The sequence below is a fragment of the Erythrolamprus reginae genome, chromosome 1 (genome assembly GCF_031021105.1).
Source record: "Erythrolamprus reginae isolate rEryReg1 chromosome 1, rEryReg1.hap1, whole genome shotgun sequence".
Classification (NCBI taxonomy): Eukaryota; Metazoa; Chordata; class Lepidosauria; order Squamata; family Dipsadidae; genus Erythrolamprus; species Erythrolamprus reginae.
The window spans coordinates 78,537,193-78,560,760 of NC_091950.1; the positions used below are offsets into that span (position 1 = coordinate 78,537,193).

A 23,568-nucleotide genomic window follows, 5' to 3' on the forward strand; every position below is an offset into this window, starting at 1 on the left:
CTCTCCTCCCTCTCCCTCTCTCTTTCTCTCCCCCCTTTCCCTCTCTCTTTCTCTCTCTCTTGCTATCTCCCCCCCTCTCCCTCTCTCTTTCTCTCCCCCCTTTCCCTCTCTCTCTCTCCCTCTCTTGCTAGCTCTCCCCCCTCTCCCACTCTATTTCTCCCTCTCCCTCTCTTTCTCTCTCTCCCCCTCTCTTTCTCTCTCTCCCCCCCTTTCTCTCACTCTCTCTTTCTCACTATCTTGCTGTCTGTTGCTCTCACTCACTCTCGTTCTCTCTCCGTTCTTCTCAGCGGTGACGCGCGCACGCCCTGCCCGCCTCACCTTTGCCGAGAACTCTCAGCAAGGGGGTTGTAGGAGAGGCGGGGCCGGCGGCAAAGGTGATATTCAATGTCGGGGGCGCACGGGCGGTTGCACGCGCTCCCTATCTCCCTGCTAGCCCACTCGGAATATTCAAAATAAGAAAAACCTTAACCGGCAAAGGCTTTTCTTATTTTGAATATTCCGAGTGGGCTAGCAGGGAGATAGGGAGCGCGTGCAACCGCCCGTGCGCCCCCGACATTGAATATCACCTTTGCCGCCGGCCCCGCCTCTCCTACAACCCCCTTGCTGAGAGCTCTCGGCAAAGGTGAGGCGGGCAGGGCATTGAATATCGCCTTCGCCGGCCTCCGCTGAGAAAAGCCTTTGTCGGCATTTCCTCTCGGCGCAGCGGCGGGCGGAGAGAGGGAAGGGGGGCAGCGGCATCCCTCCTGGCCTTGGCGGGCCGCCCGACCCTCCCCACCTCCTGCAAACGCGGCGGGCGGCGGGTGGAGAGCGAGGAGCCGGTTCCGGCGGGCTTGGCTGGCTGGCTGGCGGGGGGAGCGCCGCTGGTGGTGAGGAGGGAGACCCTCCTCCGGGAGGGAGGGGGCCAGGCAGCAGCTAGCCAGCCAGCCGGCGGGATGGCGCTTCCGACTTCGCAGCCTCCCCCCCCCCCCCCTGCCTGCATCTTCGCTCCATAAGACGAGGCTGATTTTTCATCCTACTTTGGGAGGAAAAAAACTGCGTCTCATGGAGCGAAAAATACGGTACTTTAGCAATCTTAGGAGTTGAAGGGATTTGGCAGGAGTCTAATTGAGCTACCTGGTACAGGTGGAATCATAAGACTTCAACAATTCTGTATGCATTAGAAAAATCCAATTAAGGTTTTGCACAAAGGCACAACTTTGCAATGTGAACTCACATTTTGTTTTCCATAGAATTGCAAATGCAGGTAAGTAATATAATTGTGTTTTTATTTTCTTTCTTTGGCTTAGAAATGAAAGCTCATTATAGAAAACTCTATAGCAAGGCTCATTAGACATTAGCATTCAGATTTTTAATTTTTTTATTCCCCTCAGGCTTATTAACTTACAGCGGTTAAGAATTAAAGCTGTCACTAGTTTTTTTTATGAATTTGTAATTAATTGAAAGTTGTTATAAAATTATAAATACAATAAATAGCATTTTATAAACCAGAAAATAAACTAGTGTCAAATATAATATAAAACACTAAGGAATATTTTATATAAACACAATTAGTTCATTCAGATAGAATTTAATTTAATTGTTTAAGGTATGCACAAATATAACACTTATACTCATCTTCTATCCATCCCTCAAAATAAAAATTACATTATTATATTTTTAGCTGTTTGTCATGATTGACTGAACTGATAAAACGTTGCTTTTATAAACAAGACTATTTTAAGCTTGTGTGCAATTCTCAGATACTTGCAAGCTCATATACAATCATTTTTGTTTTATGTTTACAGTGACAAACAAGAAACCTGCACAAGCATATATTACAAAAGTTAAACAATTTGAAGGTTCTACATCTTTTATACGAAGGTCACAATGGATGCTTGAACAGCTTCGCCAGGTTAATGGTTTAGATCCTCATCGGGTAAGTATATAATAATAGAAGTGCTTCTCATCTAACAAGGTCTTTTTATTCATCTGTTGTTTCTTATGACTATTTAGACTGCCTTCATCCTTTCTTTTCTGGGAACAGTTCAGTTATTAGTACATGTGGGAGAAAGGCAATTGCTTTGATTTTGATTTTTAAAAATAGGTGCTATAATAGGTAGTTTGAGATATCTAGGCCCTCAACAGACGGGTTTCAGGCCCTGCTACAACACGGAAACTTCTTTGGTCGCGTTGATGGATGATCTCTGGCGGGCCCGGGACAGGGGTTTATCCTCTGTCCTGGTGCTTCTTGACCTCTCAGCGGCTTTCGATACCATCAACCATGGTATCCTTCTGCGCCGGCTGGAGGGGTTGGCAGTGGGAGGCACTGTCCTTTAGTGATTCTCCTCCTACCTCTCCAGTCAGTTGCAGTCGGTGTTAGTGGGGGGGTCAGAGGTCAACTTCTAGGTTACTCCCTTGTGGGGTGCCTCAGAGGTCGGTCCTCTCCCCCCTGCTATTCAATATCTACATGAAAACAGTGGGTGAGATCATCCACGGGCATGGGGTGAGGTATCATCAGTATGCCGATGATACCCAGCTGTACATCTCCATCCCATGTTCAGTCAACGAAGCAGTGGAAGTGATGTGCCGGTGCCTGGAGGCTGTTAGGGTCTGGATGGGTGTCAACAGGCTCAAACTCATCCCAGATAAGATGGAGTGGCTGTGGGTTTTGCCTCCCAGGGACAATTCCATCTGTCTGTCCATTACCCTGGGGGAGGGGAAACTATTGACCCCCTCAGGAAGTGTCCACAACTTGGGCGTCCTACTCGATCCACAGCTTACATTAGAGAACCATCTTTCAGCTGTGGAGAGGGGGGTGTTTGCCCAGGTTCGCCTGGTGCACCAGTTGCAGCCCTATCTGGACCGGGACTCACTGCTCAAAGTCACTCATGCCCTGATCACCTCGAGGTTCGACTACTGTAATGCTCTCTACATGGGGCTACCTTTGAAAAGTGTTCGGAAACTTCAGATCATGCAGAATGCAGCTGCGAGAGCAATCATGGGCTTCCCTAGGTATGCCCATGTTACACCAACACTCCGCAGTCTGCATTGGTTGCCGATCAGTTTCTGGTCACAATTCAAAGTGTTGGTTATGACCTATGAAGCCCTTCATGGCATCGGACCGGAATATCTCCGGGACCGCCATCTGCCGCACGAATCCCAGCGATCGGTTAGATCCCACAGAGTTGGCCTTCTCCGGGTCCCATCGACTAAGCAATGTCGTTTGGCAGGACCCAGTGGAAGAGCCTTCTCTGTGGCGGCCCCGACCCTCTGGAACCAGCTGCCCCCAGAGATTAGAATTGCCCCCACCCTCCTTGCCTTTCGTAAACTTCTTAAAACCGACCTCTGTCGTCAGGCATGGGGGAATTGAGACATCTCCCCCAGGCCTATACAGTTTAAGCATGGTATGTTTGTGTGTATGTTTTGCTTTTAAATAAGGGGTTCTTAGATATTTTTAAATATTAGATTTGTTTACTGTATATTGTTTTTATTATTGCTGTGAGCCACCCCAATTCTGCGAAGAGGGGCGGCATACAAATCTAATAAATAATAATAATAATAATAATAATAATAATAATAATAATAATAATTAAAATTTCAAGATCCCGAGTAATAATTCCAGATACTTTTGGTTTCTTTCTATATCATTGTAGATTTTATCACTTTATTATATCCAGTAAGCAATTAGTCTAATAGATTATTTGGACAGAAGTTAATAATTTCTACTCTTTGGTGTTTTAAACCAGTTAGTAATCCATAAAAGGACACATCTTCTGATCTCATGATTGTCCAGTTTACTCAAGATCCTTGGCAAAGAACTCTGAAAAGTTTTTTAACATTCAATAATGTCTACTTTAATTTTACATGGCACTAAAAGTATATTGGCAAGACAGGGTTTGCCTTTGCAAAATATAACAGCAGGGAGTCATGATAGCAATGTTTCAATATCTCAGGGGTTGCCACAAAGAAGGAGTCGACCTATTCTTCAAAGCACCTGAGGGTAGAACAAGAAGAAATGGGTGGAAACGAGGAGAGAAGTAACTTAGAACTAAGGAGAAATTTCCTGACAGAGCAATTAATCAGTGGAACGGCTTGCCTCCAGAAGTTGTGAATGCTCCAACACTGGAAGTTTTAAAGAAGTTGTTGGATAACCATCAGTGTGAAGTAGTGTAGGGTTTCAGACTGATGATTGCAGGGGGTTGGACTTGAAGATCTCCAAGGTCCCTTCTAACTTGGTGGTGGTGGTGGTGGTGGTTATATCCATGCTAATTTTCCTTTAATAATTTTTGATTCTCTAAACATTTGGTTATTTTTACTTTGATTACCATTTCTACCAATTTGCCCAGAATTGATATTAAAATGACTGACCTATATATAGCTTGAAAGATTTTAACAGGTTGCTTTAGAAATTGGCACTACACTGATCTTCTTCCCTGGTACTGAGACTTGATTTAAGGTTCAAGTTGACTGTTAGAAGATCAATGGTTTCACATTTAACTTCTTTTAAAATCCTCTGTTGAGTGCAGTCAGAACCTGGTGGTTTGTAACTGTTTTTCATGATGTACTAGAACTGTCTCCTCAGTTTGCTTTATTTGTTCCAATTATTTCCCTGAGAAAATCAATGTAAGCTCCAATATCTGTCCTATATATCTACAGAAAAGATGGATGTAGATATTAGCTTTGTTTCTTTGCCATTCTCATTGCCAGTTTGAATCCTTTTTGTTGATTTTGTTGTTATCTAATAATTTCCCTGGGTGCTTCTCTGTTTAAAGAAGTCCTTACTGTTTTTCCTATAATGTTGCTGTACATCTTTGGGTTTGCTTCTTTATATTATGTCAGGACTAGTAGGTTCTTGATATAAAAAGCAGAATCTTCCCCATTGCACTCCTTCCTAGCATTTCTGTAACACCTGAATTCAGGAATTAATACATACCCATGACTCTCTCCATTGTACAAGGACTATGATATGCCCATTATGTTTGTGTTCTCCTCAGATTATCCTATAAACTTTAGAAATGCCCATGTAATTCAAGCATTCACATATATTTAGTACTTTTCGAATAATGTTTTTATGAGCTTTTTCCATATCCTCTTTGTCTCCTTGTTATCTCCTGAAAATCATATCCTTTTATTAACCATATTCCAACTTTCTTTTATCCCTTGCAGTATTATCAAAAATATGTATGCCCTCCCAAAAGATGCAATACTTCTAAAGGAAAACACCTGTCAGCTTCCCTATAAAGTCAGCTTAGTCAGGTACTCTGTGACATTTTTGACTAGCAAGTTGACTTCATTTTGAATTCAACAAAGCCCATCTCTATCATATAGGATTGGTTTGTCTTCAAATATTAATAGTACGTAAAAAATCTAAGTCTTTCTAACTTATGCCAATTTGTCACTCACTCACTGAAACTTCTCATTTTTGCATATCTAGCTGGCCTTGTCCATATAACTAAGAACATTTAGAATGCTATATTTACAGCTTCCCCAAACCCCAAAATCTTTAACTTCAGATTGTCTACAGTTGACCTCTCCCCTTTTCTAAGAGGTTTGTAAGGGGCTACCGTCTACCGTCTCTGTCCTATTGTCCTGTTGTCTTCTTTATCATTACTTACTACTTATGTTATGCTTATACAAACCACAATCCTATACTTGTTCGACAAAATAGAGAGGGGGGGGGGAGAGGGAGATAAAACAGCCCCAAACATCAGCCTGCTAACAAGGAAATTTAATTCTGGCTTCCAGGTTTGGCCAACTCTATTGTACAATAGTAGTAATATCAACATGGACCACAGCCATTGTCATTTTTCTCCAATGTCCAGAGGTTTGCATATATACAGTATGTGATAGCTTTTTCACAAACCAGGCAAACTTCAGAGTCATCTTCATGCCACTTAGAAACTCATATATTTTGTTTTTGATGAAATTGTTAACAAATTGCCTGTCACTGCCTCTGAAGGAATATTCTGGAAGCAGAATGAGCAAATATGAGTTTATCACCTAAATATCCAATTGTTCTTATTGGAAGAAAGAATTTAGTGTTGTAATTAAGGCATTAGGCTGGAAACTAGGACACAATTAGACATACAAACTTCTTTATGGGAACATGTTTTATACTTGAAATTGTATCCTTATTTCCCAAAGAGATTCTCCGTAATAAGGAATATCTGTTAGTAGGTAGTTAGTAGAAATAGACAATCAGAAAACTGACTCCAAAATTTTAATTATTTCAGCTATCATAAGAGAATCTTGAGAACCGGACTGTTTTGTTTCCTCCCTTTTACACCCCATTGGATTAGAGTGAATCCAGGCTACGTTTCTTTCTCTGTTTCTTCGTTTTAACACACATTTTTGTTCTGTTCTACAATTCTCTTCTAGGTCATGTCTGTGGCTCTCTAAACTAACATTGTAGAAGCAGGACAAAGCTTTCACATGTTGTTTACATATCTCTTTGACTCTCAATATCTGCAATTCACTCACCTTAGTTTCAATGGTACAGACTTGTTCTGTAAGAGTTTGTTGCATTGAGTATCAATCTTTATCATATACCCAACATGCAGGTAGTGATAAACAATGAACTGGAAAGCAGACTCTCCCTTACTTTTACCTTTATACCACTTACTCTTAGAAACGTGGGGGATTTTTGGGGGGGGGGGTTGTTTGTTTGTTTGTTTGTTTCATTGACCTAAAACAGTGATGGCAAACCTATGGCATGAATGTCACAGGTGGCACACACAGCCATATCTGATGGCACACAATCTGTTGCCCTACCTTAGCTCCAGCGTACATGTGCACACCAGCCAGCTGATTTTTGGCTCACACGGAGGTTCTGGGAGGGCATTTTTGACTTCCAGAGGGCCTCTGGGAGTGGTATGATGGGGCATTTTTGCCCTCCCCAGGCTCAAGGGAAGTCTGTTGGGCCCACTGGAAGTCGGGAAATGGGCCGTTTCTGGTCTTGAGGGTCTCGGGGGTGTAGGGGAGGCCGTTTTTGCTCTCACAGGCATTGAATGTGTGGGCACTCGTGTGTTTATAATAGCGTACACATACACATACGTGCTTTCGGCACCCAAGGATAAAAAGGTTCACCATCACTGACCTAAAAAATAGATGGTGCTACATTTTTACCCAGTTCCCAAGCCTGGCTTTCTCACACTGGAGAAGAAAGATCACTGGGCTTTTTCCTCCATTTTACTCCCTTGCAAAACTTTCTGTCCTCACTCTGACCATGTCCCAAATGCTTATCTTTTTATAAAGAGGCAAAGAAAATTCCCTTGTTATCTATCCTAAATTTCTTAGCAGGGAACATATTTTATTTCATTCTTGGAATTCCAAATGATTAGCAAAAGTAGCACTTACTGTTGCCAACCTAAAACTCAAGACTGAAACATTCGTCATAACTTGTCAGTATGATCTATGTTTGGAGATTATGAAAACTAATTCAAAAACATTTCAGGGATCCAGAATAATATAAGACTCTTTATCATGCTGTCTTCTAACTGTGTGACCATGTAATACATTCTGAAATGTACTCTTATAACTTGACAACAGATTATTTCAGAGCCAGAATAGATTCAATGTTTGTTTCCAGTTTTACATTGAGAATGATTGACTTCCGTCTGCTATTGAATTACCTATTTGTTTTCAAATAGCATTTTGTAATAGCATTGAATTAAAACTATTATATAATACAATTATTGTACAAAGTTGGTTATAAACTTTTGTATAATGTTTTAGTGTGTTGTTAAAAGAAAATATAATATAGCAAGTAAGACTTTGTATTATTAAAGTACTAGTAGTTGGATACTACGAAACTATGATCGGGCTTGATAAATTGACAGCTAATTGAAAATTAATGAGTAGCTATGGTTGGGCTTGATACATTGACACCTAAACTTGAAAAGTTATGTAGACTATGTAACTCCTTAGCATCAGAGTGTGTTAATATACAGCAATTGGCAGTTGGAACAGAGTTCTTTTGAGGTGGGGAGGGGGAGTAGAATGCCTAACTCCGTATATATATAGGTTTCCCTGGTAATCTAATTTTTTTCTTTCTAGGATTCCCCAGAATTTGATTTATTGTTTGAAAATGCTTTTGACCAATGGGTGGCAAGCACAGCCTCTGAGAAATGTACATTCTTTCAAATTCTCCATCATACTTGTCAACGATATCTTACAGACAAAAAGCCAGAATTTATTAATTGCCAGTCTAAAGTTATTGGAGGTAAGTGTTACATGTTTTAATCCCTGAATTTTTTTAGGACATTTCACCAATTATAAATTTAATCTACTTATATTTATTTACAGTGTATTTAAAATCTAAATCAGTTTGGTCTAGTGGTTAAGGCAGTAGGCTAGAAAGTGGGAGTCCGTAAATTCTAGTCCTGCCATAGCCATGAAAGCTAGCAGGGTGACCTTGGGCCATTCACTGTCGCTCACCACACCTCATCTCACTGGGTTGTGAGAAAATAGGACAGAAGTGTGTCATATACAGTATGTTTGCAACCTTGAATTATTTTGGAATTAAAGCAAGATACAAATAAATAAATGAGTCCGCTTTTGATTGAGCGGCATATAAATACAATAAATAAATAAATTACATACATATGTACATACATACATACTGCTACTGTTTTTAAAGTCATCTTGGCTTATTGTTAATGTTACATATACAAGATTAACTTTGAGCCTAATAAAAAGTATTTACACATTCTTCTGGGTTTAGAAGTGAGATTTATAGATACAGTATTCTAATTATTTAACTAAAGCATCATTTAATAAAGCTAGGAGAAGAATTTCCTACATAATCATTTCCTGCCAGGCTTTAATCTACTGTATTTTGCTTCACTGCATAAGTATATTCCCTATAGAACATGTGTCACTTTTTAATTCCTTTCTCTATTGGTTTTATTGTTTCCCATTTAGCTATAATTGATTTTACAAGAGAAATTTCTAAACTAGACTGGGAGTTGTTGGACAATAATCACTTCTCTTAATGCACTATTTTATTGCAGTAAAACATTTTTTCTTTCTGAATCAGCATCATTGGTATCAGCAGATCTTGCAAATGTTAATGTGCATCAGATCTTTTAAAATTCTTACATGTGGCCTACTCAGTGTTTGTGATTTCCAGAAAGAAATCCTGCATTTATATTTGTTAGGTCTTCAATTACATTAAGTCTTGAGGGCACAATTTTAGAGTTGGTATAAAGTGTGCAGCTGATATACTGCAGCAACAAATTTGCTGCTCCAAATTCTTTATTCATGGTCACTTGATCTCTAAAGAGAAGAGGTCTTGCTACATAATTTAAAATTGCTTTGAAATCCTGTAATTTAGAACCAGCGGAAGTTCAGAAATTGGCAAATGCTCTGGTGCACTTCTTCTCCCTGTAGGCCTAAGTGAAGTAAAGTTTATGTTGGTATTTCAGTAGCAAGAACTAAAATGCCTGACTGAATAATGTTTTATGGTAGCAATACTTTTGAAATAATTAAAGTTTCCATTTTATCTCCAGAACTGATTAATTCGAGTATCAAAGGGATAATAGATTGATTCTGTACTTATTCCCTATTATTAATATTCATTATGTATGCTTTTTATACTTATTTTTCTGTAGAACTTCTTAATGTCAAAGAGAAAGGAGACTGATGATGACATACTATAGACGCATAATCTTTTGTACGTTCCATTAGTTTCTTTTAGCTCTGACAATGCACTAGATCAGGGATCAACAACTGCGGCTCTGGAGCCGCATGTAGTTCTTTTATCTCTCAACTGTGGCTCCCTGTCATTGGTCAGCTCCACAATTGATATAACTTTCGGTTAGGAGAGGTAGAGGAAAAAGTATGCCACTCTAGGAGGAGACTCTATGGTGGTGGAATCAAACTTCTGGTCGGCTCCAGAATTGAATGGGGGGCTTTGTTAGGATCTTTGTGGCTCTTTCAGTGTTTAAGGTTGCCGTCCCCCTGCACTAGATTATAGTAGTCCTCAACTTAAGACCATTCATTTCATGGCCATTGAAAGATGTGCTGAAAAAAGTGACTTGCAAAGTTATAATTTGTAACAAGTTTCAACCATTTCACCAAACCCTAGGATCAGATGAATGTAATTTGGGAGCTGAGCTTTCTTTTACGATGGTCCTAAGGCTACATGATTCCTATTTGTGACCTTTCCAGCCAGATTCCAACAAGCAAAGCTAATTAGGGAAAGCTGAATTCGCTTAATGATGTGTGATTTGCTTAAAACAGCAATGGTAGAAATGGGGTTTTTTTTTAAAATGGATCTAGTCATGTGATGACTTGCATAATGACCATGTTGCTTAGCAACCAAAATTACAACCCCAGTTGTGGTCATAGCTATCTTTTTAATCTATAAATGAAAAGCCTTGTACAAGATTTTGGAACTTCAAAATGTGATGTAGCGATTAAGATGTTATTCTGGCTGTAGGAGATCTGTAGGGCTCAAGTTCACCCTCAGTCATAGAAGCTCACTAGGAGACCTGGGTCAGTTGGTCTCTCAGGATAAGCTACTAAAGAAGGCTGCTGTTATGATGATAAATAAAATAGAGGATATTATGAAGAAAAATATGAGCCTGTGAATCAAAGGCAAGATAGCTCTTAACATTGTTATTTTGGAATTAAATATTTTATAGTGTTTCATTTTTATTGTTATCGTATTATTGGAATACATAATTCCCATTGAAATGTATTTTTTGTCCAATTTCTGAAGGACAGAGTGACTTTACATGAAAAAGAGTGATCTCCTCAATGGAGATTCTCAATTATCCAGATCATGGTTGTCCTAAAGATGATTTTTCAAAAAGGCAACTGTTTTTTCTTGTGTGTTTTTTTTTCTTTGAAAAGACTTAGCTTGAAGCTTCTCTAGTTCTAACTGAACAATTCTGACAGATCTAATTAGTTAGGATGGAAGAAGTTTTTGGAGGATGAGAAACGAAATCCTTTCAAAGAAAGTAACCGAGAAAGTCTAGGTTGCCTTTTAGGAAAAGCACCTTTGGGACAAAAGAATGATGTGATGGAGAGGTTTTAGCACTTTATCAGATCACTGAGAAATTGGTGTAGGTAAGAAAGTTAGTTGTACATTTGTTGGTTGAGAGGATACTTTTGATTAAATAAATAGCTTTGAACTGTAGAATATCAAATACGGATTTGAAACCTGGTCTCTAAGTCTTATAAGAACAGTGAATGAATAATGTAAAACACATATAAGAATAAATAGAATGTTAATGATTCAGCTTTCAGCACACAATTAAACAAGGGTGTGTGTTGTATAAGATATTTACAGACCAATGTTTCTAGTGTTGTTAGAGGTATGATTATATGTACTTTTAGATGAAAATGTGCCTTACCCTGTTTAAAAACTCAGGTGATATACAGCAGAGCTTGGATTTATTTTATTTCATACTTTTTTTGTATTTTCCATATATTTTTCTCCAAAAGAGACTATCACAATGTGCATGCATACAATAATGTATAAGGTCTCAAATAATAATCATTGCCATAAAAGATAAGAATTACCTCAATATCTAATACACAACAGCAGTATCTTGCTTCACAGATGTTTAGCTGTCATATAAAAATTGAAATGCTAAATCTTCCACCTACAGTATTTAGTATTAAAAAGGGAGTTAAAAATATAAATGGGGAAGAGATTGATTGATGATTGATTGACTTTTGAATGTCTTTTGAAATTTGGATCCTGTTAAAGAAATACACATTGACATATTTTTGAAGTATAGATGCTATTAAATTTGTACAGATTTGATATTTTGTGTAATTTGCACCACAGTAGATTGCAGTCTGATAGAATATCCAGAACTAATTTATAACCTTACAGCTCAATTTGCTATGCATTATATTGGGGAGAGATAATTCACCATACTTAAATGGTTTAGTGGGAAGTTGACAGCATATATTAATTAGCCATAACCCCAGGCACCCAACAATATTCATTTATCTCAACAAACAAAAAATAATTATTTATTTTTTGCCATTTTCTGCTGGGAAACAGCAAAAATGTTGCAAATTGTGATTAGGTGATTGTGGGATGTGCAAGAATCATATATGCAAGCTGATTACCAAAAGTCCAAAATGCAATCATGGGATCAGAATTAATTATTATTGTTATTATTATTATCATTATTATTATTATTATTTAATTATTAACAATAATGTATTATTATTATTATTATTATTATTATTATTATTATTATTAATTATTACCTACGGAGGCCCCCCACTTCGATGTCCCTGACTGAGTGGATGGAGATGCTGAAAAAAGGATAGGAGAACACCAAGAAAGCACTAACTGAAGCTGCAGAAACCTATAAGAAGCAAGCAGATAAGCACCGACCACTCCAGCCCCCAGTTATTCTCTGTCTTTTCTTGTAGGACACGGTCTTTTCCTGAGGGGAGGCCACCTGTCAGGCCCAATCCATTTCATTTGGGGGTCTTTGGCATGCCACACTTTATGCTATTTTAAAATGTATTTTTTGCTGTGAGAATTTTGGAGGGGTAATTGCATGAGGGATGTCTGGATGTAGCCATAATAAATTCCTTCTAGATTGCCAAGATCATCCTTTGTCTTTGCACTCCTGCATCTTCACGGAAAAAGATGTAAGTTTCTTCCAAGTTGTCAGATGAAGATTGGTCAACATGATGGAGTTGGGGGTGTGAGGACAAAGACTTGAACTTTCAATTAGGTGGAGAAACCCCTGAGATTTCAGATTTGAGTTTCTCCCAGATATGCCAACATGGCTCTCCTAATAAATTGGAACTTTGAGGAATACTTTGCCTCGGATTCTGATTTAGTTTTTGATGCTGTTTGAAATCCTGAAATTTTGATCACATGATCATGGGGGTGATATAACGATCATAAGTGTGAAGACTGGTCATAAAGCATTTTTTTCAATGCCATTATAATTTTGAAGGGTCACTAAATCAATGGTTCTAAATCAAGGGCTCCCTGTAAGATGAGGATTACCTCTCTGGACTTAGGGAAATATACAGATAGTCCTCAACGTACGACCACAATTGAGGCCAACATTTCTGTTGCTAAGTGAGAGGGTTGCTAAGTGAAATTTGTTTTATTTTATGACCTCTCTTGCCACAGTTGTTAAGCAAATAACTGCAATTGTGAAATCAGTAACACCGTTGTTAAATAAATCCAGTTTCCCCATTGACTTTGCTTGACAGAATATACTCCCATGACCTTGGAATATTACAACCGTTATAATTATGAATCAGTTGCCAAGTGCCTCAATTTGGATCAGGTGACCGTGCGGATGCTACAAGAATTGTAAATGTGAAAAATGGTCATAAGTCATTTTTTTCCTGATGCCATTGTAGCTTTACATGGCTGCTGAATGACTGTTGTAAGCCAAGGACTACCTGTACAGTCATAGATATATACAGTTAATGTCTGTGCAGCTCACAGTTTTAAAATTCAGAACAAGAGGTCAAATTCTTTTTGATGAACTTATCCAGTAGTAGAAACTTGGAAAAGAACCAACACATAGCCATTGATTTACTTAGTGTCTTTGGTGAAGCTATAATATGTCAGCCACATGCAGATGTTATCACTGACGCTGTAAATCATTTGATAAACCGAAGTGCTATACAAATACCCAATAGAACGACCATCAAACAGATGGAGCCCTGCATGTTGAGAAGCCAAGACATCTCCTAATTCCACAGACATAGAGCTCCACTTCTAATTATTTGTCATTCAGAGGAAAGTGATCATGGATTGGGGAACAAAGCAGCAAAATCGACACTGTTTTTCAGTTGAACCAGGAGCAGCATTTTCATAATGGTTAACACCAAACCTCAACATGAATGAAGATGCTTCTCTGCTTGAAATGCATTAGAAAATATTAATAGTTGCATTAATCATGAATAAATGAGAAAAGTGGTTTTCTTGAAGCTCGTTCTTTTAACAGCCAGGAAAGCATTTCATCACATTTCCCTTATAATAAGACAATTCAAAAAGGGGATGGTTTTTTGGTCACATGGCCTCATCGTAAATTGAATGGCTGCAAAATAGACCTTAAGAGGGTATAAAGCTCGCAAATGTGTTACTAATATCAAACTTTATTTTTTTTTCCATTGTTGATTCACCTAGTCCACATTAGCGGACAGTTTGTTGTAAAGCTGATGATAGCCCTGTATCACTTCCCATGATGGATATTGATTGCTTCTGAAAGAGAATGATTGTCTCTCTTCTGCTGTTCCAAACATTTTTCTCTTGGCCTTTTTACGTGTTCACGTAATTGGTAAGAATTTGAAAGATACAAAAGTTAGCTATATGGCCAGCATATATCACATTGCAGTCTTAACTGGAGGATTACTTTTGTGGGGGTTGGAAGCAGGTGTGGGTTCTAACTTACCTCGCTACCTGTTTGCTTTCTCCCGTGCCGCGTGACCATGCCTCGTGGGCGCATACATGTACAGTGCCAATTTAAAAATAAAAATCCAAAAAATCTGAAAGCAAGATGCTGACACATGTGCACTGCCGGAAACTCAGCATTTGCAGGGGGGAGGGGGGGGAACCCTGGGAATTTTTTAAAAAATTAAAAATGTTTTTTTAAGATGACTGCATCCACGGACCGGCACCGACAGAACTGGTTTCATGATGTCATTGTGACATCATCAGCGGGCGAACTGGGTGGAACCCACCTCAGGTTTGAAGCGTTTCATTCCATTCTGAGGATTCTGTACCATGATATTTGACTACAGCCACAATAGAAATTTTTTAAATAAATAAATGGAATTTTAAACCATTCAGACTCAGCTTAGGTAACAGTTGATGCAATAAATTATTTTGCTTTATTTCTGTTCTGATTCTAAAAAATATTTATCCATTATTATTTCATTTATATTTGTATTATTTTATATGAGTTCTATGCAGTCTAAGAATTTGGGCTGATACTAAAACTGACACAATCATTGGTAATTTTCCTTTCTCACAGAGCTATAACCTTTTTTTCCCACTAATATTCTGGAAACCTCTTCTAAAATCAATACTTCACAGTAGGAAATTATGTCATTCTCTTTTTAAAAAAAAAATCCAAAGGCTTTCCTGCTGGTTTTTTTTAACATGGAGTCCTCAGGTGTAAGATACAAGATTTTTCAAAACACATATTTGTAGTGAGAAATTGTTCCACACAATGTTTATTAAGAAGTCTTGATAAATTCAAGGAGTCTTAGTAAATGTTTATGGGATTTAAATTGTTTCTAAAATATATTTTCCACATTATTCAAGATCGGTTTGTGATTGAGAAAATCTCAAAGTTAATAGCAAATTTTATTGGTGAAAGGGAAATATATATTTTTTAGGAAAATAACACAGGAATGATCATTTGTGGTCCTGATCTAGAACAGACATTAATTTGCTGTTTATTTAAAAGGAGAAAATCTCAAACAAGATTATTGATCTAAAAACATATATACTACTTTTATTGAAGTTCCATGTAAATTTAGAAGTTTGCAATAATGATAGCATAATAAATTACTGATGAAAATTATTGGTGGCACCTAGAGGTAAGGACTGGGAATTGCAAGATTTTTTTAATATAACAGAAATGAGAAAAGGAATTTGTGAGATTATTGGTATTTTTCATGAGGATAAGGATGAGTTTATTAGCTAAATTAAAGAATTTCCTGCCTGAGGGTCAAACATAAAGGAATAACACATCTGTAATTCTTTTCCCCTAGTTCTGTTCTCTTCAGACAATATTTTGTCATTCACTGTTACATTTAATCATTTGTTTTTCTCCAGCTCAATATTATAGTATAATACTAAGATATAAATATAATAATTGCAATTATATTTAGTATACAGTATAATAATAATGACAATACTGAAATGGATCACATAAAATAGGAGTGTGGAATACAATAGAAAATTCATTAAAAATGCTTTAAAGCCCACAAAAATTGTTTTCCTTCTCTCCTCATAAAAATATGTAACACATCTGACCTGAGTGTGGTATTTTGGGGGTCTTCTGTAATTAAATAGGCAGCACATAAATATAATAAATAGATAACTAAATTAAATCTAAATTCTGTCTTTAGGACTATAATCTGAATATAATACCAGTTTGTGAGTGATAGCCAAGTACATAGGCATGAATCCATATTTAGTTTGTTTGTTTCTGTGATTTCTTAAAACAAAGCTCGTTTCCTCTTCTGTCCTCGTTGCAGTAGAGATGGATGTGAAAAATAAACTCTGGGTTTCCAGCATAGTTATCTGAAGTAAACCATCTAGCTGACATGGAAGCAAATAAGTGTAAAACTAGGCCTTCCATGATTGTCTCCCAGCTCTTTCCCACTCATTAAAATTAGGAAAATGCTATAGGGTAATTCTTATATGGAAAGTAGAACTGTTCTTGTCTGAATGCAGCTGCTGTTATACTAAACTATACTAAGAAACCAAACCAAGCAAAATGATGCATTAATAGAGCTATCTATTAATAGGGATACCTTCTTTAAAGTGCTGTTGTTTTCTGCCTGCTTTTAAATTGATTTATGACTGCCTTTTTAACAACATTTTAAAATTATGACAAAGATAACAAAAGCTGTTTACAATCCATACATATATCACTAGCATTTAGGCTTATATACCACTTCACAGTGCTTTGCAATCCTCTCTAAGCAGTTTACAGAGTCAGCATATTGCCCCCCAACAATCTGAGTCCTCATTTTATTGACCTTGGAGGAATAGAAGCAGGGGTAGGGTCCCACCAGTTTGGACCAGACATTGGAACCATTAGCAACCCACTGGTGACGTGACGATGGCATCATGGATCCGGTTGGGTTGGTGCCAGTCAATGCACGCCGTCATTTTTTATTTTTGACAAATTTTTCTGTATTTGGATGGCTTCTCCTCTTCCTCTGCTTCAAAAAGAGCCCTCTCTCCCACCCGCCCCCTGGTTAATACTGACCTAATTTCTTCCCCTGAAGCACAGCTGATCAGCTCCTTAGCTGTGTTTTGGGCCGAATCCTGCTTCTGAGTATGCGCAGAAGCCAAATGGCATTAGGGGATGCGTGCTGGCTCACGTGCACGTGCGAAACATCACAATACGAACCAGTGGCAAAGATAAGTGGAACCCATTCCTGAATGGAAGGTTGAGTCAATCTTGAGCCACTCAAAATTGAACTCCGGGAGTGAGCAATGAGTTAGCCCTGCAGCCACTGTGCCACCATGACGCTATATACCCCACAGTCCCATGATTGCATTTCGGACTCTTGGTAACCAGCTTGCATATATGATTGTTGCACATCCCACAATCAGCTAATCACAATTTGCAACATTTTTGCTGTTTCCCAGCAGAAAATGCCAAAAAAAACCAACAACACCCCACCATTTTATATCCTGGATTCATTTAATGATCACAATTACTCTACAGCTGTCATAAAAACAGTCATAAAATCATGTCACATCATTTGGTGCCTCAACCTAACCACCACCATGACTTATGTTTGATTCTCCATTGTGGTCATAAGTCAGACTACCTCTAGTATAATGTGACCATACCAGTCTTTGGAGAGGGGCGGCATACAAATCTAATTAATAATAATAATAATAATAATAATAATAATAATAATAATAATAATAGTAGTAGTAGTAGTAGTAGTAATAATAATAATAATAATAATAATAATAATAATAATAATAATATGAACTCCTGAAGATTTAATATCTGTTTATCCAAAGTAAGGACATTTTTCTTTCTTAATCCTCTTGAAAGTATTACAAGCTTCTAATAATTTCTTGCAGTAAGATTATGTTTAAACCTAGGCTAAACTTATCTGTACAGTATTTTGTACTGGAGTCCGTGATAATGTATATCCTTAATGCTGTCTGCTTCCTAATTACAAATGATATTGAGAAAGATCATCTTTGTACCTAAATATCACTTTCACAGAGACTAATTCAGACTATTTGGGAATTTAGCTATTCTCAAATTTTAAATGTTAGACATTTGCATTTTTTTTCTAATAGTGGTCTTATTTAAACTAGGCTTTAATGCCAGACCCCTGAACCTGGTACCTGCCAGATATATCTCAGGAATGAATGGTAGGTGAAATCCCAGCATCTGAAGGACATTACATTGGAAAAGGTTACTGGGTGTATAAGATTCAGTAGTTGCCTGTGTATCTGTGCAATGCTGAACTTGATATAGTGAGTCATCCTTTCCTGCAGAGAATTAATAGAAGTCTGTGGTGTATTAGATGCAAGATGTAAGAGTAAACATTTCCAGCAGATTCCTCATGTATTAAATCACTACCCATTTGCTGATTTGGGAGACTGCTCAGCCTGGACTTTAAAGCAACCAACACTTTTCTACCATCACAATGCATTTCTGGCTTCCAGCTGGTGAAAACAAACAAGTGAAGACATGGATAGTGATTGTTTCTCTCCCAGGTAGTTGACAATTTTTGTGACTTGCCATATGTTGATCCTACTTAACATTTCTAATTCTTCATAGGAGTGGATAGTATCTTCAGAACAGAGAACTCTCTCTTGAGCCTCTTACACTGCCTGCTTTGTGTGTTGGGGGGAGGATGTTTCTCACCACTTCAGGAGAGGCAGTCTTAAAAAAATATGCTGCTGCTAAAGAGAGCCAATTTTCCCTGCTTCCTAATAGGGCTATAATGTCTAATCCCACCCACTCCATTACAAATTTAAGAAGTCCCATATGATGAACAGATAATTCTGGGCATTCACATTTTGCAGAGGCTTCTTTTTTGCAGATATCTACAAAACAATCCGGCGGGGAGAAAAAATGTTCCCCAACCCCTTAGTAGCATATTTTTGGTAAATATATTTATTTGCTTTAAAATGGTTTGAGTTAAGCACTTTTGACTGCAGAAAGGAATCATTAAGGTCTCTTAGGTTCAGACTACTTAGCTCAGTAATGAAATTAAATATAATTGTATGTTCTTCAGTTAAAGGGGGTTGGAAAAAAATGTATTAAAAGTTCAAACCATGCCATTTTGGTGATTAATTATTATGGTGTCCTGCAGTTAAAGAGGGTTGGAAAAAAATGTATTAAAAGTTCAAACCATGCCATTCTGGTGATTAATTATTATGGTGGTAAATAAAATGAAATGACCCTAGGATGCAACTATCTGTAGGCTACAGTATTTTTGTCGCTGAAAGGCCACAAGCTACTGTGTTTCCTTGAAAATAAGATCTTGTCTTATATTTTTTTGAAATATAAAAATACAGTGGTACCTCTACTTAAGAACTTAATGTTTGTTCCGTGACCAGGTTCTTAAGTAGAAACATTCTTAAGTAAAAGCAATTTTTCCCATAGGAATCAATGTAAAAGCAAATAATGTGTGCAAACCCATTTGGAAAGAAATAAAAGCTCGGAATTTGGGTGGGACGAGGAGGAAGAACAGGAGGAGGAGAGTCGCTGCCAAAGGAAGAAGGGGAGGGGAGGGGAATCAAAACAATCCAAAACTTTAAGGCTAAAAAAAAAACCAGGGACTCTTAGGTGGCGAGGAGTAAACGCCTCCAATATATCCAGCACGAGGCTGCCTCCCATACACTGGCTGCTGCTGCTGCTATCTGCTGCCTCTTCCCATGCTGAAGGGCTCCCCTCTCCTCTCACTCGCTCGCTTTGTAGCTGGTGCCTTTCCTTCGCTGTGGTGACTCCTCAGCTGCCCAGAGCGAAGGGAGCATTTATTTTCTCTGGGCACTGGCAGAGGTTTATTCCTTATCCAAGTGCCCAGAGAAAGGAAAATGCTTCGTTCGCTCTGGACTGCCAAAGCCTCCTTACGCACCACCAAAAGGTTCCTCTGGCAGCCCAGATGGCCAAGATTAAAGGGGGAATGGCAGGAAATTCTTAAGTAGAAAATGGTTCTTAAGTAGTGGCAAAAAAATCTTGAACGCCTGATTCTTATCTAGAAAAGTTCTTAAGTAGAGGTACCACTGTATTTGAAACCTGAAATAAGCACTTTGCCTTATTGCCATGCACTCAAAAGCCCGATTGGGCTTATCAGGGGATGTCTTATTTTGATATTATTTTCTCTCTTTTTTTCTCACTGTAATCTCCAGAGGAATCATTATGAATATCACTATTTTCATCATCATAGTCACTGTAAACCCCAGTGGAATCATTATGAGTTTCATTATAATCTTCATTAAAATCATTAATCAATATATCATTGTCCATGTCCTTTTCCTTTTCATCATCATTTTCCATTTCATAGAAACATAGAAACATAGAAGACTGACGGCAGAAAAAGACCTCATGGTCCATCTAGTCTGCCCTTTTACTATTTCCTGTATTTTATCTTGCAATGGATATATGTTTATCCCAGGCATGTTTAAATTCAGTTACTGTGGATTTCCCAACCACGTCTGCTGGAAGTTTGTTCCAAGGATCTACTACTCTTTCAGTAAAATAATATTTTCTCAAGTTGCCTTTGATCTTTCCCCCAACTAACTTCAGATTGTGTCCCCTTGTTCTTGTGTTCACTTTCCTGTTAAAAACACTTCCCTCCTGAACCCTATTTAACGCTTTAACATATTTAAATGTTTCGATCATGTCCCCCCTTTTCCTTCTGTCATTTCATTGGTTTTCTTTTCTTCTATTGTTTTCTCCATGTCTCCTCCTTGTATTTTCCTCTTTCCATATTCACGAACTTTAATTCCAAAAGCTCTTCTCTAGTCATTGAGCTGTTCTTGAAAAAAGATCGATAAACTCTTCAAAATCAATTTTCTCCATGACTACAAAGTCCCAGTTCTCAAATCCAGAATTTTAAAAAAGACTTGTTATTTCAGCAGAGTAAATCCAGCTCCAATTTCATCCATAGGTGGCATCTATACTTAATCTCTGAATTCTCTTAGTTAACAAAATTATGTTAATTTATCTTGCTAACAAAACTATGTTTCACAGCCTTTTATATTTTGTAAATTTTCTTTTTTTAAAAAAAGTTGACAATTCAAATTGACACACAGTTTTCTAAGAAATTGATAGAACTTTCCACTCTAAAACATTGAACCAATGCATTTTATTTGAAATAAAATCTTAGCTGAGATCCTGCTAAGATTCTTGTAGAACCCGAAATTGTTTCTGTCTACAAAAGTGGATTTTAACCTAGGGTGATTAAAATGAAATATCTCTGTTGATAGAGTAAGGAAAATGGAATTTTATTTGATTCCTCATTCACTCTTTTGTCTCCTGAAGCTCTGGTTTGGATAATTGATAGATCTATAGAACACTGGAGGAAGTACTATTCAGGAAAATATAATTAAATACAGGCAGAAAATGATTGTTTTTTCTTCATTTTCACATTCTTCATGCTGCAATTATGCAGTCTAACTTCCAACCCGGCACAAATTGGAAATTTGAAGGGAATAGTTTATATAAGAAATAATGAAATAATGATAAAAATAAAATTGTGTATACACTCCTAACTCCTTATTTAAAAATAAACATTGAAAGTAAATAATAACTTAAAAAGTAAACATTCTGAAGTAGTTTGCATTGGCTTGAAAAAACTGAAATCAAAAAGAGATTTTTTTTCAACACAAACAATAACTCAAAATGTCACTTTAGAGATATAAAGATTAGTCCCAATTTTAACTTTACAGAAATAATTCTATATCCACTTACCTTGGGGTAAATCTTATTTTGCATATTTGAGCTTCTTCATGGAAATATACTGTGCTGTGGAATTGTATGAAGAAAATTTGAAAAAGAAGTTTTGGATGATGGAAAATATATGATTATTGTATACAATGCAGTAGTACAATTTAGAAAAGAATAGAGATATTTTTCTGATTATCCACAATTGCTTGTTTGGGTTGGGTTGGGTTTGGTTTAGTTTAGTTTAGTTTAGTTTAGTTTAGTTGGAGGTCAACCTAATTGCTTTCATCCTACAGAGTGGGAAACAAACATCAATCTTCCTAGATCAGGAATATCTAATATTGGCAACTTTAAGACCTATGGACTTCAACTCCTAGAATTCCTCAGCCATGTTTTTTTAAATCCACAGGTCTTAATGTTGCCAAGGTTGGATATTCTTGCCTTGGAGCCTAAAGCCATCTTTGTTAGAATTGCTGGTAACAAAGTCATTTTCATCCAGTGAAGCAAAAAATATATATTTTATTTTCCATCCATAATTCCCACAAAGTGTTGGTAATGATTATAAAGCCCTACATAGCATCGGACCAGAATACCTCCAGAACCGTCTTCTGCCGCATGAATCCCAGCGACCAATTAGGTCCCACAGAGTTGGCCTTCTCCGGGTCCCGTCAACTAACAATGTCGGTTAGCAGGCCCCAGAGGGAGAGCCTTCTCTGTGGCAGCCCTGGCCCTTTGGAATCAACTCCCCCAGAGATTAGAACCGCCCCTACCTTCCTTGCCTTTCATAAATTGCTAAAGACCCACCTATGTCGCCAGGCATGGGGGAATTAAGATACCCCCCAGGCATATATAGTTTATGCATGGAATGATTGTGTTGCATGGTTTTAATGTTGGGGTTTTAAATGTTTTTTAATATTAGATTTGTTATACTGTGTTATTTTGTTGTGAGCCGCTCCGAGTCCATGGAGAGGGGAGGCATACAAATCTAATAAATTATTATTATCATTATTATTATTATTATAAAGGTTTTGTCATGCTACATGTTTCAGAAAATAAGACATTCCATTCCAACCACTTGTGATGTGTTTCAGGAAACAGCATATTACATTCAGCAGCAGATAGTGTGACAAGTGCAGTACAGAAAGCAAGCCAAGCTTTGAATGAACGCGGTGAAAGATTAAGTCGAACTGAAGAAAAAACAGAGGATATGAAAAACAGCGCTCAGAAGTTTGCAGAAACTGCACACAAGGTATTCCTTTATGTTTTTATCATCATATTTATTCCTTTTTCTGTTGTATAAATACTCATGAATCAAATAACATTCAATTTAAAACAATATTATCAGTATGAATCAGGTTGCAAGGAGATAACTTAATATGGATATGAAATATTTTCAAATATTGGCTTTATTTTTTTCTGCATTTCTACACACACACATCAACGCTCCTAGATCTTTTTCTCTCTTTTGTGCCAAAATGTACTTTCTCCAATGCGCTGCTTAGGAGAGTCCAACGTGGGTTATACTCTAGTCTTATTGGTAGGGACTGAGTTTGAATTTAAATAATTAATTTGGTCCCGCCCCCTGCTTGCCCCAGAGGGCTCAGTTTTTAAACTCAGTCGTAGAGTAGGGACGTTATTTTTATCCTCTCCGACTGACTTCCACCATGTTGGACTCTCCTAAACAAGATAAGGTAAGTTAATATTTATTTATATAATTGTATATTTTTGGCTGGTTAACCGGTCCACCGGCAAGTACCGCCTGGATTGCTCATATGGGTCTCTTTCCTCAGCAGATACAACCCAGGAGCTTAAATGGTTTTTAATGGGCAAGGAGCCTCGCCCTCTGGGGCCAGGCTCACGGAGGTTAAATTGCTGGTCGCTTCGGGCTGGCCCCAGTCCCTACCAATAAGACTAGAGTATAACCCCCGTTGGACTCTCCACGCAGCGCATTGAGAAGACCGTTCAGGTGGTG

General features: G+C 37.7%; 1 protein-coding gene across 2 annotated transcripts in view; it reads left to right on the top strand.

Moving 5' to 3' along the window:
- The window catches only part of STXBP6 (syntaxin binding protein 6), a 110,448-nt gene that overhangs the window by 81,223 nt on the left and 5,657 nt on the right, over window positions 1-23,568 (top strand). For both annotated transcript variants that reach the window (XM_070756180.1, XM_070756171.1), the window contains 3 exons: window positions 1,785-1,915; window positions 8,035-8,200; window positions 22,688-22,845. In XM_070756180.1, the coding sequence (XP_070612281.1) occupies window positions 1,785-1,915; window positions 8,035-8,200; window positions 22,688-22,845 (455 nt within the window). The remainder of the gene's footprint in view (window positions 1-1,784; window positions 1,916-8,034; window positions 8,201-22,687; window positions 22,846-23,568) is intronic.